Source organism: Vipera ursinii (assembly GCF_947247035.1).
Source record: "Vipera ursinii genome assembly, chromosome: 2".
Lineage (NCBI taxonomy): Eukaryota > Metazoa > Chordata > Lepidosauria > Squamata > Viperidae > Vipera > Vipera ursinii.
In genome coordinates, this window is record NC_139513.1 from 251,070,929 (window position 1) to 251,089,285 (window position 18,357).

The window sequence follows — 18,357 nt, forward strand, 5'->3', positions numbered from 1 at the left end:
AGATGGTGGGGAATAGCTAATACTTTAGAAAAAAGGCTTAAGATCCAGAAGGGGGTCCTATCCAACAGGATGCAGTTCAGTGGTGAGAAAAGTAAGATCTTATATTTAGGCAGGAAAAACAAGATGGATAGGTATAGATTATGTGGCACCTGGCTCAACAGCATAAACTGTGTCAGACATCTCGGTGTCCAAGAGGATCACCACTTAAGTGTGAATCAGCAGTATGCTGCAGCTGCCAAAAAAGCCAATGTAAACTTAAGACTGCAACAACAGAGATATCACAACGAGAAATGATAATACAATTTTACACTGCACTGGTGAGCCACACTTGGAATATTATGTCCAGTTCTGGCTACAAAAAAAGATGTTGACATTCTGGAAAGTGTGCAGAAAAAGCAACAAAGGTGATAAAGCGTCTGGAGGCTGAATTGTCTGATGATCTGTGGAGGGACCTAGGTATGTCTACCCTATCACAGAGAAGGATTAGGGAGGACATAATTGTCTTCCAGTACTTGAGGGTCTTATTCTCTAGGCACCGGAGGGCAGTAATGGAAGGAAGTTTATCAAAGAGAGATGTAATTTACTGTAGAAGTAAGGAAAAATATTCTGACAGTAAGAGCAATTAATCAATGGAATAGCTTATCTCCTAGGGCTGCGGGTGCTCCATCACTGGAGCTTTTAAAAAATAGACTGCACAACCATTTGACTAGATGGTATAAGACTCTTTGAGCAGGGAGTTGGACTAGAAGACCTCTGAGATCCCTTCCAGCCCTACGATGGTATGATTCCTTATCTGTACATCTGTTTTAAGTTTCACCTCAGAATTCAATAAAATTCTTAATATAAACATTGATTTAAAGAAAGTAAGTGCATTTCCTTGGTCACAAAAGGACACTGACCAATTTGCTCTGTTAACAAAATATAAGACTGAAATGTTAAGCCTCTTGTTACTGAATGAATAGCAATATAGGAAGAATTAAATCTCTCAAAAAACACTAGTAGTAATTAGTCTGACCTAAAAGGATCTCTTCAATGGATGGCCCAAATATTATACAAAATACTTTGCAGATTTAATATTCATGTTCATGATAAATGTCACATAGTGTTACTGTTTCAAAACTCTGCTAACATAAGCTTCTATTTCCTTTGTCTCCCAAATATTTTTAGACTGTACCTCTACCAACAAGGTAGTCAGTCTTTGACAATGTGTTGTGTTCATGTTTGACCACAATCATAGCAGGAAGGTGCTTTGTTAAGTTTGAGATTGTTCCAGATTTTTGCAGGAATCAGTAGAAGCTTTTCTTACTCCTATACTCTTGCTATCAAATGAAAAATGAAAAAATGAAAAATTGGAAAATATTGACATTATATTAGCATGTCAGCCATTCTATTATTTAAAAAGATGTTATTTTGAACCTCAAAATTATTATGACATTCATATAGATTATTGTACAGGTTTTTAAACTTTTTTACTGTATCAGCTGTCTTTCAAAAGTGGCTATTAATCCAGTTAAAAAGAACAACATATTTAGAAGCCATTCTGCAAATTAAATAAAAGCAGGAAAATGAGAACAGAGAGAACTATTTCTTTATGATCACCATTTTTTGACAGGTTATGTCACAAAACAGTGGCGGGGGCGGGGGAGAATGTTCAGAACCTCTGACAGCAAGTAAACTTTTGGGACCTCCAAAATGGAAAGACCTAATTAGAATAATCTACTGTGTGGATTCCAAACTTTTCTCAGCCAGTCACGTTTTGCAATTTAAACTAAACATATATAAACAGAAAGCTGCTACTATGCAGAACACTGTCTTTATGTACAAGATTTTTAATCCTTATAGAGGCATTCTTAGACTAGGACAGTGAAAAGGATTGAAAAGGGTGCTGTTTCCAAAGCACTTAGCATGAATGAAAGATGTATCTACAAAAGGTTAAAAGAAATTACATCCGGAAATTATGGCATAGCTGCTTTGCAGATCTTTGCACATGTGTAAGCACACTTGTTTCACTGATAGTCCCAAAGTGCTTTGCAAATAATCATTTAACATTTTGAAAGGAACTTCACTTACACAACATATCTTGTCATTTGCCCCCTTTAAATACACGTTCCTTTCATAGACTAAAGCTCATTAGCCCATCTTCTTAGAAAAAGGTAATACTCAAAATTCATTGAATGGACAAACAAGGACAACAATCAGGAGTTTGGTTAGGGAGGTGAAGATGCATATCCCACAGCCCAGCTCTTTTAACATGGAAATGGAGGAACTGCTACTACAGGAAACACGTTACAAGTGCAGGCTGTTGACCCTCTGAGGAGAGAAAGTTACGTCCACATTCTAGTTAGGGTGAGATTTGAACTCATAGTTTTGTGCTTTCTAGCCTGGTGCCTTTCATGGATCCTTCACAGGAAGGACAATATACTAAGAAGTTATTCTGAAAATAAAAGAAAGCTGGGCAAATGGATGGACGTTACACAATGGATGTGATACTTTTTAAGAACATTTTTTCTTTGGTTCTTCAGAATAGATTCTAAAGCCCCTGCATGGATGTTTTTAGAAAGAAAACAGCTGCCACAAGCCTCAAGGACTGAAGAATAGGATTCTACAGGCTTTGTAAGTAAAGGATGACTTGCCTTGGAGGCTGTAAGCTATAGGCAGTTGTGACGAGGGACAGGATATTGACAAGACCAAAGCAGCAATATGGGGACATGATTTGACTATTTAAGAGAAATATGATACCTTCCAAGGATTCACATTTATGTGACAGAAAAGCACCTAATACCTTTTAAGATCATTGACAAACATTACTTTTTACAGATCCATATGGAAATAAATGACATAGACAGATATTGTCTTAAAAACATTACAAGTGATAATGAAGGAGCAGGGAGTACAAAAGTGGAATGTTCTTTACTCTCTGTAGCTCATGAACAGAGAGGAATACTGGAAGCAAACAAATGGACAACACAGATGGTACCAATGGGAAGAATTTTGATCCTTTTGTTCATGGGACATACTTGTGATGAGAAATTCCTGGCAAGAAATGGGCTGCATGAGAGGTGGGAACAGGATGTTTGGAAGATACCTTGCAAATCTAATGCAGAGGGCTATTAACAGTATTCTGTGGGGGAAGAGACCCCAGAAAAGAGACTCCAACTACTACATACATGACAAGAGATGATACACAGAACATGGAGAAGTCCAATAATGAGCATATAAGTAACAAAAAGGAATGCATCAAATTATATGAACCAATGTTTTCAGCACCTGTGTAGAAATACATGGATGATGGGGAACAAATGGAAACAACTAGCTCTCTTAATATGTTTTAATAGGCATTACAGAAATGCAGCAAAAAAAACCCTCTTGAATGGTATACAAGAACCAAAAGATACAACTTGAAAAAGATACACCAGACAAAAAGAGAATGAGGAGTGGTACTGAATGGGAAGGAAATCCATGACAAAATCCAGGAATTTGAATACAAGGATTCAATTAAAAATATTTTAAAAGAATACAAAGAGGAGGAAATAACAAAAGTAGATTGCCAAGACAGGCAGAACTGTATAATACCTTACTGGACAAGATTCCAGAACCTTTAAGAAGGACCAATATGGTAATAATGTTAAGACTCTATCAAGATAAGCTATTAGAATTTGCAAGGCTGTGTTTTACCTTTTGTCTCTTTATACCCCAAGTGAATCAGTGAATAGACAGTCCGAATACTTACCTAATACTTTCCTGTTTTCTTGGCTTAAATCATGTTTTAACACCTGTTGTTGTAAGACCCTCTGAAATTTCTCCAAGTCTGCTTAATACGGAATATCAAAGCCCCTTATCACAAACTTCAAAGTAGCAAAGATGATTGAGGCTGTATTCCCTTAACTTGTTGATATATGCCAGCCAACAGTCTTGCTTTGTGTGAAAAGAGATTAAAATTTGGCTTTTTAAGAATATTTACTCACTTTAAGAGATCACCCAAATATTTCAAAGATGTAAGAAGTTTGCTTTGCTGTGAAATTCTTGTACGTAACTCGTTTTATATCATTTGCATATTTACACAAATATAATTTCTGTCATTTGTGTAATGACGTTGCTATGGATGATATATTTTCTAATTTATCAGACATTTGGGAATAACACGCTAATTTGCTCTAAGTGAATTGAGATTTCACTTGCATTTATTTCTAAATTACTGCAAACCTTTGTTGATGTGCATTAATCATATACATACATTTGTACATGTTTTGCATAAATTAAATTTTAAGTTAAGACATCTATTTGGATACTTTTCTGAAATATAAAATAATCCAGGTTTTATAAATAATGTGATAAATTAGAACCCAAAAAACCCTCAAAACATTATATTTAGTGTATTATGACCAGTAAAGTTTGGTACTGTGCTCTCCTGCAGTTGAAAAAAGCCAAAAACATTAATGAACATCTGACTAACTAGTATTAACATATTGCAAATTTTCTGTCTTTTTAAAAAGTTTTGCAATCCATCAGACTTACACGAATAACTGCAGTACAGAGTAATAATTTCATTGTAGGCAATTTTTTTGTAATCTATTGGGATATCTAGCAAATGTGGATATTCCAACAAAGTTTTGACTCAAGAAATGTTTAACATTACAGAACTGAAATGATTCATTATTTGGACAAAAACTGTTCTAAATTACTATGTTCAAAATATAGGAGTTTCAATGTATTATGAATAATGGGCAAAATAAGTTGACATATATATATATACAGTATACATACATATATACATATATACATATATACATATATACACACACACACACACACATATATATATATATGTATATATGTATATATGTATATATGTATGTATACTGTATATATATATATGTCAACTTATTTTGCCCATTATTCATAATACATTGAAACTCCTATATTTTGAACATAGTAATTTAGAACAGTTTTTGTCCAAATAATGAATCATTTCAGTTCTGTAATGTTAAACATTTCTTGAGTCAAAACTTTGTTGGAATATCCACATTTGCTAGATATCCCAATAGATTACAAAAAAATTGCCTACAATGAAATTATTACTCTGTACTGCAGTTATTCGTGTAAGTCTGATGGATTGCAAAACTTTTTAAAAAGACAGAAAATTTGCAATATGTTAATACTAGTTAGTCAGATGTTCATTAATGTTTTTGGCTTTTTTATATATATATTTCTTCTAAATAAAAAATAGTATATACCGTATTTTCCAGTGTATAAGACGAGTTTTGAACTCATGAAAATCTTCTCAAAAGTTGGGGGGTCGTCTTATACGCCGGGTCGTCTTATACGCCGGAAAAAAAACATAAATCAGTCGAGCGTCCCTGTTCTTGCAAAGCAACTTCAAGCCTCCTTAGTCCAGTCCCCCCTCCATCGTGACTCTCCCTTCCCACCCCCAAGAGCCTCTAAGCCCCTTCCCCTCCCCCTTGCAAACGCCAGACCCCGGGAGCGGCAGGAAGCCCCTCCCCCTCACCCAAGCGGCATCTGAGCATAAGCAGAGCGCGCCCTGCTACCCGCTATCTCTCCCGGCAGACGCCCGCATCCAGCCTCGCAACCAGCCGCAGAAGCCCGCACCCAGCTTTCCTTCCCCCCACCCGCACCCGGCTACCTGTTCCTGGGCCCCGGCCCTAGCCGCGGGCCAGCTTGCCAGCAACCAGGCCGACGGACTCCCGGCCGCCAGACGCTGCGCTTTGGGAGACGCTCCCCGGCGGATCGGGGAGGGAGCGCCCACCCGCCGCCAGGCCGTTCCAAGTTTGGGGAACTTCTGGGGACTTCCGGTGGGCCGGGGAAGAGCGTGCTTGCCAGCCCGTTCCAGGAACTTCCAGGGACTTCCGGCAGGCCTGGCGCCCCTCTCGCCCGCAGACCACGCAGCAGCCCTTGCCAGCCGGCCTCGGCATGGCCGCCCCAAACCCGCCTCTCCAGCGCATCTTCCGAGCCCACCTGGCTGACCGTCTCCTGGGCGGGGCTTGGCTCCAGACGCGCGGCTGCTCCGTCTGCAAATGTGCTCTCAAATGGGTGGGTGGAAGGAAAAGCCCCTTTGGGCTTCAAAAGGGAGGCTTTGCACCATCTGCATCAGACAGGGCTGAATCGGGCTTGTGTCGGACACTTGGCAACTGGCATGTAAGTATTTTCCGGCGTATAAGACGAAAAACCTTGAAAATCTTCTTAAAAGTCGGGGGTTGTCTTATACGCCAGGTCATCTTATACGCCGGAAAATACGGTAATATTATTTTCCTAATTCTTCTAAATACCAAGAATCTTCCATTTATCAATCCTATTTTCAAAGAGTTGAATTTTACTGTTGATGAAAGTGGGAAAAGAAGGGTACGTTATACCACACTTTTAAGAATTAAAAATTATGTACCTTGTACATACATATCTCATTAGTGATAATCTGTTCCCTTGATCAGTAGCAAACTGATCACTAAGGGATCCACATGAGTGAGAGATGCTGTGAAGATCAAGGCTGTTGCTGTCTCATTTGAATAAAATTCTCTTGTGCAGCAAGGCCACTTTTATTGTCACTGTAGCGTGCAGAAATTTGGTTAAAATTTTGCACATTGGTTGGAAAAAGATTTTAAATTACCATGGCATTTGCAGAGGGTCACTAAATGAGGTAGCCACTAAACAAGGAATAGCTGAGTATGTGTTTGTGTGTAAAAAAAACTTTGAATAGTTGGTTTCATTTCTGAATAATTAGATTCCCATACATTTTCATACAACAAACTGAGCCATTATTACATGAGAAATTCAGTTATATTGTATGGGCCTATTATATAAAATTATTTGATATACTTCCAGTTATTATAATGGTGGGATTTTCTTCAACAGTTTCCATAAAAGCTTGCACATAGAAAAATGTTGATAGATGCCTTAGCAATTCTGCACATCTTACATTAAAAGACATCAAGAAGTTCTTATCTAACTAGCTTATGGCATTTGAAACTAGGCATAGAATAAATAAAAGTTCCATTAATTTATACTTGCTGAAAAAGTGGTTCCAAACTCAACTAATGGAAGATCAGTTCAATAATTGCAAGCAATTTTTCTTCCATCCAAATCACAACATCTAAAACCAACAGATTCAGAGAACAAGGAATGAATGTTAGGAATACTGTAAACATTTATTTACATCATTCACACAGAGCTTCAGGATACATCTAATTTACTAAGAACATACATTCCTCTGACACATGGTTAGATTTGGCTAGCTGCAAGGAGTTCAAAGAAATAAATTACCACAGTTTACATAAAAAAAAGTTGGCCCACAAAAGAATTTCAAAAAGATCACAAATTAATATAAGCAGAAAATACCCTGTTGAAAATAGATTAGAAATTTAGTGCACTATTTCCATAGGCTTTCACCTTACAATATTTCTGTATATACAAAAGGTACAATAAAATGTTAGTATTTATTGCAACAAACTAAGGATGTCATAATACATTTCATATCCTCAACTTTGATATTGGCTTCACGTTCCTTCCAAACAGCTTTCTTTTGTTGCTCCACAATTGAAATATTTTCCCACAAGGCACATACTTATCTATAAAGAAAAAGAAAAAAAAATAAACAAAATCTGGTCACCCAAATTAACATGGTTACATATTTTTAAATTCAATATTCACAAAAGTAGGATCTCATATTATCCAATGTATTGTAATATATTGCTATAACATCTACCCCATAGAACATCATATCCAGAGATTCGTCTGGCCCCAATCCTTGAAGACCTGGTTAGATTTATTTATTAAATTTATTAAATGTATATGTTGCCTATACTTGTCCTTTCTATTCCTCAAGTTTGTTGGAGAGCTGTTTGTGCAACCATCTGGTTTTATCTGGAATCTCGTTTTTCTTTCTCTGTGGTATTGTTTTTGTTTGAGCCTTTATTATCTCATTTTCAGAGTTCTTCAAGCATCCTGAACTGTTTTTCTCCCTAGGATTCGCAGTCGTAGAATCATCCCTAATCTTTCTCTTAGTTTATTGAAGTCAACTCTCTTAAAGTTTAAAATACTAGTCTATGTTCAGTTACCTGTGCTAATATTATGGTATATTCTACAATGACATGGTCACTCTCCATTCTTAACAATAAATTTGTAATTCATTTTTACAGAATTGTATTGCCAGTAATTATCAGAAATGCATTTCGCTCCAATTCTTTTTTAATAGATTTCTCTCTCTCCAGACTCATACATGTAGAAAGCATTAGACTGGAATATTGTCTATAATTTTTCCCATACTATGCAATCATGGTAGAAATTTGTAGGCTAAGAGCCAGTTGGCTAAAAAGATTTGTAGGTTAAAAACCCACTCTATCTTAGCTGAAATTATAAGCAGCCTAATTTGTTAGATCTCTAACATCCATTTAATAAGGGAATCAATCACAGGTTAAATTTGCCATGAATTTTTCTAGAGTAGCATCCAGCGAACATCGCTTGCAACTGCTATCCTTCTTTCAGATATTCCATGTCAGTTTTGACTAAAAATAGTGTATACGCAAAACACATATTGTTTCTTTTAAAGAATACAGATTTTTGTTCTACTCATAAAAAATGGCTTGCCTTTTATAAAAAAGCCTTAATATTTAAGCTTACAATATTGATTTTCTGTACAAGACACAAGAAAGCTACTGAAACATGATTAAAAAAGGCAGAATACCATGGGAGATATTATCTATATTTCAAAACCTGATTGCTGCAAGTGAAAACCAAAGCTACAATAAACAGACAGTCTCTGCTACCTGGGAGACTGCTGCTCTCAATATTTTCAAAATAAATTACTACCAAGAATAGAACACAAGACAGAAGTCTTATTTAATTAAACATAATTTTTCATTTCTGGAGCACAGTTTTAAGAAAACACAATGTGCAACAGTAAAATAGCCCTCCCTCCCCAAGAAATACAAACATTACAAATAATCAAATGCCTAAAATATTAACATACAAACTGCAATGACAAGCTTGTAGCTTATTTTATAAAGAGTGAATATTGCCATCTAATCAAAAGGCTATGGATTTCGTATCCTCATTCATCTGGTTGCATATAATTGTTTGCTTCATTTACAATGAAGATATCGCACATCTTCCTTCAAAAACTGCACAACACTGCTCCTATAACCATAATCTCTAATCAAAGAGGAATATTTGAAGCTACATAGTAATATATGCTTGTATAAAATATCTACTTTATAAATACATTCTGCTTGGTTTTCAAATGTGTTTTTATAATCCCTTCTGTCCTATTATTTTACCTCCAGAAATAAAGACACTAACCTTCGAGGATGATTGGCATCAAACAATGTGTTATCATCATCATCATCATCTTGCTCTAAAGGTGTCAGCTCTGTATTTTCTATGTTTGTGTCCAGAACACCATATTTCCGTGTCTTTCTGTTTCTTCGCCTAAGTCTAAAAATACAAATGTTACAGTGTGTTAATCAAGGACGAGGAAGACTAATATGAGTAGAATTAGATTTGAACTTTCAGCATACAAAATAAAAATGAAGCATTCAAACCATATAAATCTGGTATGTGTTCCACTTCTTCATTCAAGTATTACAGTATTACTTGTGTCTCCCATGTAAATTATATTATTCAAGAAAATAAGGTGCATATGAATAACTTATAAATATTGTAGAATTAAAAGAAACACTTCAGCAGATAAGGTGATATTGCCAGATGAACAGTGAGTCAATTGTAGTTTTAAAGCATGAACTTTGGGTTAAAGCAATAGTTGTACTCACTGAATATTTCATTGCCCTTTATTTGTCCAAAATCACTCTCAAAAGACGTTGTTTATACTGGCTTGTTGGCCTTTAATTACAATGGTGTCAGTGATTCTGAGAAATGGCTGCTATGATGTTGAACAAGAAAATGAAATCCCATGCACAAACTTACTGGTATATCTGCCTGTGTGTGTGTGTGTTTGTTTGTGTGTGTGTGTGTGTGTGTGTGTGTGTGTGTGTGCATGTATTTTTTATTTATTTAGCGTATGGCTGGTCACACACAGAATTAAAAGCACTTCATATTTACAAGTTAGAACAGTTAAAACAATTTTTTTTAAAAAAGAAGCAATTATAAAACCTAAGAGGAAAACAGAAATAACATTTCAGTGTTTAATGTCGAGTTTGGAGATCCAGTCAGTAGCTGCCATTGTTACGCAGAGGAAGTCCTTACAATCTCCTGGGTATCTTCTATTAGTGCATTCCCTCACTATATGTTGGATAGTCTGTCGGGGAGCCCCGCAATCACATTGTGCTGAAGGTGTCTTTCCCCATTTATACAGAGAATCAGCACACATCCCATGAGTCGTTCTAATTCTATTGTATGTCACCCATATGTGTCGGGGTGGATTAAATCCTGGAGGTATACTATTAGGATTAATATGCTCAGAAATATCTTGGGAGGTATAGCTACTCCATGCTTCCATCCATTTTTGTATAGTGCCCTGATGTTCGGCCAGCAGCTTAAGCGCTGTGAGGAGTGGTGGATTTCTTGACTTTAATCAACATCTTAAGAGATCAGAGGTATAGGCATGAATGGGTAGAGAGGAGTTTAGCAGGATCTTACTATACTCCCGAATGAGAGCTTGGCATCGTAAGTGCAGGGGAAGTATGTGGCTAAGAACTGGTAGCCAGTCAATAGGTGTAGATTTTATGCACCCAGTAATTAATCTCATCGTATGGTTGAGTTGAACATCAACAAGTCTTGTATGTGAGCTGTTTATCCATACAGGTGCGCAGTATTCCGCTACAGAGTAGCAAAGCCCAAGGGCTGCGCATCGAAGAGTTGGAGCTGAAGCTCCCCAAGTTGTTCTGCATAGTTTTTGCAGAATGTTGTTTCTGCTGTTAACCTTGGCAGCCATATTCTGAATATGTTTTTTAAAAGACAGGGTCCTGTCTAAGGTGACCCCCAGATATTTTGGAGTTGCCTCATATGGGAGCAATTTGTTATTTAGGTATACATTGAGTTCTCTTTTTGCCAGTTTATTATTAAGGAGGAAACATGATGTGACTGTCTTACTTATGCTTGGGATTAACCTCCATTGGTGGAAGTATGTGCTGAGAGTTGTAAGGTCGGCTGTAAGTACACCTTCTGTAACTTTAATGTCCTTGTGGCTATATGCTAATGCCAAGTCATCAGCGTAAGAGAACTTTGTTGATATCGTGGGTGGTATGTCGGAAATATATAAGTTGAATAAGGATGAGGCCAATACAGAGCCCTGAGGGAGTCCATTATTCAGATGTCTTTGCTTACTAATTTTATCGCCCATGATGACTTGAAAGGTCCTTGCTGAGAGCATGTTATTTATTAGGCGGCCCATGGTTCTACAAGGGACAGCGTGGAGGAATTTGCTTAACAGACCATCCCTCCACACTGTATTGTATGCTGCTGTGAGATCCACAAATACAACAGATGTTTTCAATTTATTCTGATAGCTGCTTTCAATGTGGCTAGTAAGACTAAGGACTTGATCGGCACAGCTCCGATAAGATCTAAACCCAGCCTGTTCAATTGGTATTTGTTCGTTAATTTTCTGTCCAATTCTGTTAAGTATCAACTTTTCAAGTAGTTTATAACAAACACTTAACAGAGCAATGGGGCGATAGTTTTCTGGCTTGTTGCTTTCTTTTCCAGGTTTTAATATGCCGATTACCTTGGTTCTCTTAAATTCTGGAGGGAGCTTATGTATGTATTAAAAAGTGCTCTTGGAGTCATTCTGGGTAGTGAGTTGAGTGACATATAAATTTAAAATATTTCTGATACTGTTCAATATTTCAGAAAATAGTTATTCATATGTGGCTTTATAAATAAAATAAATTGAAGGAAAAAACCCCTCTGCAATTCATGTGCACAATTTTGAAGTTTGAAAGAACCAAAGCTATGACAGCACCTTTAGCACTTACAAAACTTAAGAGTTGCATCTGATGAAGTGAACTATAGCCTCTAAAAGCTTATGCCTTGTCAGAAAAGGTACTATCAGATTTCTGATTTTCTGGTAAATCTATGCTTCATGTAGGTAAATATTCAAGGAGCACATTTGTCACGCTTATATGAAGAACATTTGAACTAAGGATTTTCCCCTTGCACAGTACTACACAGCTCATCATACAGAAAATACTGAAATGTAGCATACCAATTTAAAGCAAATATTTTCTCCTAAAAACACATTGATAATTTTTCAAAAATAAAGCTTAAACTGTATTTAGGGTAGAGACTTTACCAAAATATATCTGCTTATTTCATCTAAGATTCAATTAAATATCTATGGTGTATGTCTAGTGAAAACTGACTTTCCCACTAATCTCTTGGACATACCATGAAAAGGCTACTTTGAAAGATCAAGAAATCAAAAGAGTCTTCAAAATCTGAGTTAGCATCAACGTTTAACAGATCCCTTTAAAAGTCTACTCGGTATCTATGCAAGAAGAATAAGGAATCTTGCTCTAGATAAGTTTTATTAGGATTAATCTTTCCATTTATTTATCTACATCTTTAGCTTCCAATTAACACCAAATGAAATTCACATGACTTACTGAACATTCTTTTATCTTTTGATGATTTTTAAGCTTTCAAAAGCCTTGTTTTATGCAACTGGTAACCACTTGAAACTAGGCCTTTCAATAGCTCATCAGACTTAACAAATTTATACCAATCATTTTTTAATTCTTCCTTTAAATCTCTACAAGCTATCTTTTACTGCTATACAGATAGTCCTTGAGTTACAACCATTCATTTACTGATCGTTTGACGTTACCACACTTGAAAAAATTACTTATGACCATTTTTCATTCAACCGTTGAAGCATCCCCATGGTCACATGATCAAAATTTGGATGCTTGGGAACTGGTATGCATTTATGACGGCTGCAGTGTCCCAGGGACATGTGATCACCTTTTGTGATGTTCTGACAAGCAAAGCCAACAGATTAGTCAGATTCACTTAACCGTGTTACAAACTTTACACAGTGATTTACTTAACTATGGGAAGAAAGGTTGTAAAATGAGCCAAAACTCATTTAACAATGGTCTTGTTTAGCAATGGAAATTTGGGGCTCAATTGTGCTCATAAGTTAAGAACTAGCAGTATTTTGTTACGATCCTAGAACTATTCATTTTAAACCCTCTTTCCAGGATTGGGTAAGCATTTCAGACTTCATCTGTCAGTCATCATTTTAGCTACATCTCAGGTGGTATCAGTGCTTCTGTAAGCACTGGAGAGAGAGAGAGGGGGGGGGGGAGAGGGAGAGGGAGAGGGAGAGGGAGAGAGGGAGAGAGAGAGAGAGAGAGAGAGAGAGAGAGAGAGAGAGAGAGAGAGAGAGAGAGAGAGAGAGAGAGAGAGAGAGAGAGAGAGGAGTAGACAAAATACAATATCCTTTATACCCATAAGTATATGTTTGTATCACTATTTTTTGGTCTGCATTTATCACATGTTGAAGTCCATGTAGTCCTACCAATCTTTTTCAGTATAAGAACAGGAGGCATTAGGACACCCACTTGTCTATTAACTGTATTCAGGTGGCCTGTTTTGGGTGGTGAAGGAATGTAAAACCCAAAGGAGGCCTTCAAAACAATTATGTGAGCCACAAAATTAACCTTCTACACTCACATAAATGGCAAAGATACTCCCAGCAAAAACAGTACAAGATTAAAAAAGAAGATTCTAAAGTTTACCTGAGCCAAAGAAATGTATGTAAGACGTGGAAAGACTAACAGGGCAGGAAGTGGAAGAAGGGCCGACAGGAAGCAAACTACAGGTAGACCTCGACTTACAACAGTTTATTTAGTGACTGTTCAAAGTTACAACAGCAATGAAAAAAGTAACTATTTTTCACATTATGACCATTGAAACATCCTCAAGGCCACATGATTTACATTCCGATGCTAGACAACTGGTTTATATGACAGTTGCCGTGTCCTGGGACCACGTGACTATCTCTTGCGACCTTCTGACAAGTAATGTCAATGATTCATTTAACAACCATGCTGCTAATTTAACAACTGCAATTATTCGCTTCACCAATGTGGCAAGAAAAGTCGTCAAATGAGGCAAAACTCACTTAACAAATTTTTCACTTGGCCGCATAAATTCTGGGCTCAATTGCGGTCATAAGTCGAGGACTACCTGCACCAAGCTTTCTCTCCCCACGCCTGGGAAAAACTCAAGGCTTAGTTACGTCGAGGTCCACGCACGGGCCGCGGTCAGAGGGCAAAACCCGGGGAAGAGGGTGGGGTGGGGGGCGTCTACAGTCTTTCCCGGGACAGAGAGAGAAGGAAAGGCTCAGGCCAGGGGTAGGCAAGCTCGGCTCTTTTATGACTCATGGACTTCAACTCCCAGAATTCCTGAGCCAGCCAAGCTGGCTCAGGAATTCTGGGAGTTGAAGTCCATGAGTCATAAAAGAGCCGAGCTTGCCTACCCCTGGCTCAGGCGCTACTCACCGCACAGTCCGGATGACGAAATAAACGATGAGGGCAGCGCTGGCCAGGACCAGCACCGAAAGGGCGCGCTGGGTCATGGGTTGGTTGACCGGCGAGCCGGGGGGCGCGGCGGCCATGCTGCCGTTCCCGTTGGCGCCGCCGCCCCGCGCTCCTTCGCCGACAGAAGAGCCGCTGCCGCCCGGCGTGTCCGAAGGCGCATCGTCGGGGTCCGCCCGCCCGGCTGGCAGAGCGGGCGGCAATGCGGAAAGACGTTTCGAGGTGGGAGCCGCGGCTCCTCCACCGGACAGCGCGGCCGCCGAAAGCAGCACCAGCAAAAGCGACAGCGGTGGCGGCGGCCAAAGCCGCCGCATGGCCCCCAATCTTAAGCCTGGCTTGGCGGAGCGCGGCCTAAGCCCCGCCGAATCCTCCACGGCAGGAAGACCAGAAGGCGGAAGTACTCATCTTTCCGGTGACTGAAAACGCTGCCATGGACGCCGAGCGACGCTACGAAGCTTCAGCTCCGCCCCCTCTCCCCGGTTCCTGCCACGTGACCGATGGTCCTCGGGCGCCTGCGCAATAGTTGTCGCCGAGGCGGTTGCCCTGAGATTGGCCTTAATAGGAGGGGGGGGGGAGAGAAAGAGCGGAGAGAAAGAGAGGGCAGATAGGGACCAGATTTGTATTTCCTTCCCTAGTAATAACTTGTCCCAACATTTCTGTTATTTCACTCCTTCCTTCCTGCCTTCCTCGCAATTGGAGACATTTGGATGGCTTGCTTTTCGAATAAATGTGAACACTCACTAATACAGGGGTCTTCAAACTTGGCCCTGTTATGACTTGTGGACTTCAAGTTCCAGAATTCCTCAGCCAGCATCGCTGGCTGAGGAATTCTGGGAGTTGAAGTCCACAAGTCATAAAAGGGCCAAGTTTGAAGACCCCTGCACTAATACATACGCCCCCGTTCGTATTGAATAAAGCTCCTGTCAGAATCCATTTATATCATATTCATAAATGGAATGTTTCAAACATATCCCATGGATTCTGCCATCTCCCGAAGAGGATAGATGTGTATTGAACCGGCAATAGGCATTTCAAAGGAAAGGAGAAGCCTTTTGAACTGGGGAAACAAAAGGGGGGGCTAGCATCTGGTTTTTGTCACGGTAGACAGCAATAAACAAAAGGGTCCTAACTTCCTTTTTCCCACGAGATGGATGATACGAGAGGAAGGATGGGGGACTGACCAAATGGGGATTAAGGGGGGTTAAACCGGGAACTCTTTATAAGGGTTTACATCGTGGAAATATTAAGCCCTGTCTCATTTCCTACAACCAAGCATGTCATAGTAAAGATTCCTTTTGGACTAAAAATTTGACTCCAAGAGTTTTTGTCTTCCTAAGACATGGTTTGGGGTGGGTCCTGACAGCTCCTCAACATTTTCTGGGCCTCCGATAATAAAGGGTAATAAGCAATTGGGTAGTAGTTAAACAATAAACCACCCAGAACGATTTTTTACCTATTAGCAGTGGCGTCTATTCTACCTGTCCTCCAGTTGAAGATATTTTTAAAACGAGGAACGTCAAAAGTTGCTTTAGACCAGATACGTAAAAGCATGAAGCTGTACTATGTAGATTGCCTGGTTTCGACTTGATATTTTCTCTGAATTCAGCTATTCTGTTCTGTAAATTAAGGTTTATGGTGTAGGTAGTGTCTGCTGTGTGAACTCACTAAACCATTTAGTGTAATAAGTGTATGCCACATGATTCTGGGTGGCTCACAATAATCAAAAGAAATTACAATAAAATCAATAAAAGATGGCAGCAAAATGAAGTGTAGGGTCTCTAAGGCAATGATAATAGCAAGTAGGTGACTCCAGTAAATGTTTCCACCTAGCCCAATATTGTCTACTTAGTTGTTCCTAGTCTGATACTATCATATATATTGCAGTACAAATCTCATCACAAGTATTATAGTACAGAAAACACACCTGGAGGACTTTTAAGATAGGCAAATTGGCTATTATTGTGCTTTTCAAGATAACAGAATTAACAGAGTTGGAAGGGGCCTTGGAGGTCTTCCAGCCAACCTGCTCATGTAGACCCTATACCTGTGGTGCGAACCTATGGCCCACATGCCACGGGTGGCACGCAGAACCCTCTGTGTGGGCACGTGTGCCATTGCCCCAGTCCTAGGCCTTCAGCTGGGTTTTATAAAACCTTTTCACTTAAAAAAAGGATCAATCAATCAATTTCAACTTCTCACAAAGTTGGAATTGATTGATTGAACTTTTTAGTCCCACCCAGTCTGTCGTTAACACCGCAGCCATGCCCACCCAATGGGCCACACCCACCCAATGGGCCACGCCCACCCAGCACCCAACGATATATAAGAGGATTTTGAGTTGCAGTTTGGGCACTCGGTCTCTAAATGGTTCGCCATCACTGAACCATTACAGATGGAAACTAACCACAGAGAGAAGCAACTTAGAACTAAGAAATTTTCTGACAGAACAATAAATCAGTGGAACAACCTGCCTCCAGAAGTTGTGAATGGTCCAACAATGGAAGTTTTAAGAAGAGATTAGACAGCCATTTGTCTGAAATGGTATAGGGTTTCCTGCCTGAGCAGGGGGTTGGACTAGATGACCTCCAACCTTCCAACTTTATTATTAGTATTATAATTATTATATAATTAGCTGTCCGCTCTTAAAAGCCCCCAGTGATGGAGCAACCATAACTTCTGAAGGCAAGTTGTTCCAATGGTTAATTGTTTCTCCTTAGTTCTAGGTTGTTTTTCTCCTTAATTAGTTTCAATCCATTCCTTCTTGTCTTTCCTTCTCATGCTTGGAAAATAGGTTGACTCCCTTTCTTTGTGGTAGCCCCTTAAATATTGTAACACTGCTATCATGTCAGCCCTAGTCCTTCTTTTCACTAGACTAGCAATTCTGCAACCGTTCTTCATATATTTTTACCATCAGCCGCCTAATCATCCTTGTTGCTATTTTCTGCATTCTTTCCACAGTCTCAGTATCTTTTTTTATAATATGTTCACCAAAACCATATGCAGTATTCTAAATGTGGTCTTACTAAGGCTTTATAATGTGGTATAAATACTTCACTTTCACCTGATCTTGATTCTATCCCTCTGTTAATGCAGCCTAGGATTGCTTTGGCTGTTTTGGCTGCTGCCACACCCTGCTGGCTCATACCAGTATTTAAGTGATTCTTCCAAGATCCCTCTCGCAGATACTGCTATTGAATCAGGTTTCAGCTAATCTGTACCTGTACATTTGGTTTTTCTTGCCTAAATGTAAAACCTTTCTTTGCTCTACATTTAATTTCATTTTGTTAGGGTCCAATGTTCAAGTTGGTAAAGCTCCATCTGAATCTTGAGCCTATCTTCTGGGGTATTGGATATTCCTGTCAGTTTAGTGTCATCTGCAAATTTGAATAGTTCCCTTCTATTCCCTCATCTAAATTGTTTATGAAGATGTTGAAAAGTACTGGCCTTAAAACAGAACATTGGGGTACCCATTGCTTAATTTCCTCCATGTAGATGTAGTTCCATTAAGGACTACACATTGAATGCAGTTTATCAGCCAGTTAAGAATCCATCTGGTGGTGATGCTGTCTAGCATACATTTTTCTAGCTTACCAAGAAGTAGGTTGTGGTCTACTTTGTCAAATGCCTTACTGAAATCCAAATATACTATATCCATAGCATTTCCCTGGTCCACTAATTTAGTCACTTTGTCAAAGAATGAAATAAGATTTGTTTGGCATGATCTGTTTTTTGACAAACCAGTGTTGGATTCTGGTTATAATTTTGCTTGCTTCTAGGTGTTTGTAAATCTGTTGCTTGATTATGATTATCTTTTCCAAGATCTTCCCAGGTATTGATGTCAGGCTGATTG

General features: G+C 38.9%; 1 protein-coding gene across 1 annotated transcript; it reads right to left on the minus strand.

The window, feature by feature from the left end:
* Nucleotides 1–7,138: 7,138 nt before the first annotated feature.
* FAM174A (family with sequence similarity 174 member A) lies at nt 7,139–14,945 on the minus strand. The gene is made up of 3 exons (XM_083352002.1): nt 14,472–14,945; nt 9,307–9,441; nt 7,139–7,577 (listed from the first exon to the last, which is right to left on the minus strand). Exons 1-3 carry the CDS (start codon nt 14,819–14,821, stop codon nt 7,574–7,576), a joined length of 489 nt encoding a protein of 162 aa, XP_083208128.1. The 5' UTR covers nt 14,822–14,945; the 3' UTR covers nt 7,139–7,573.
* Between the last annotated feature and the right edge of the window lie 3,412 nt (nt 14,946–18,357).

What these genes read in the sequence shown, in the direction of transcription:
- FAM174A (XM_083352002.1), bottom strand. Translation starts at nt 14,821, where the DNA reads ATGCGGCGGCTTTGGCCGCCGCCACCGCTGTCGCTTTTGCTGGTGCTG. An exon ending in TTCGTCATCCGGACTGTGCG is followed by an intron (nt 9,442 to 14,471) that starts GTGAGTAGCGCC and finishes TTGTATTTTTAG; the next exon opens with ACTTAGGCGAAGAAACAGAA.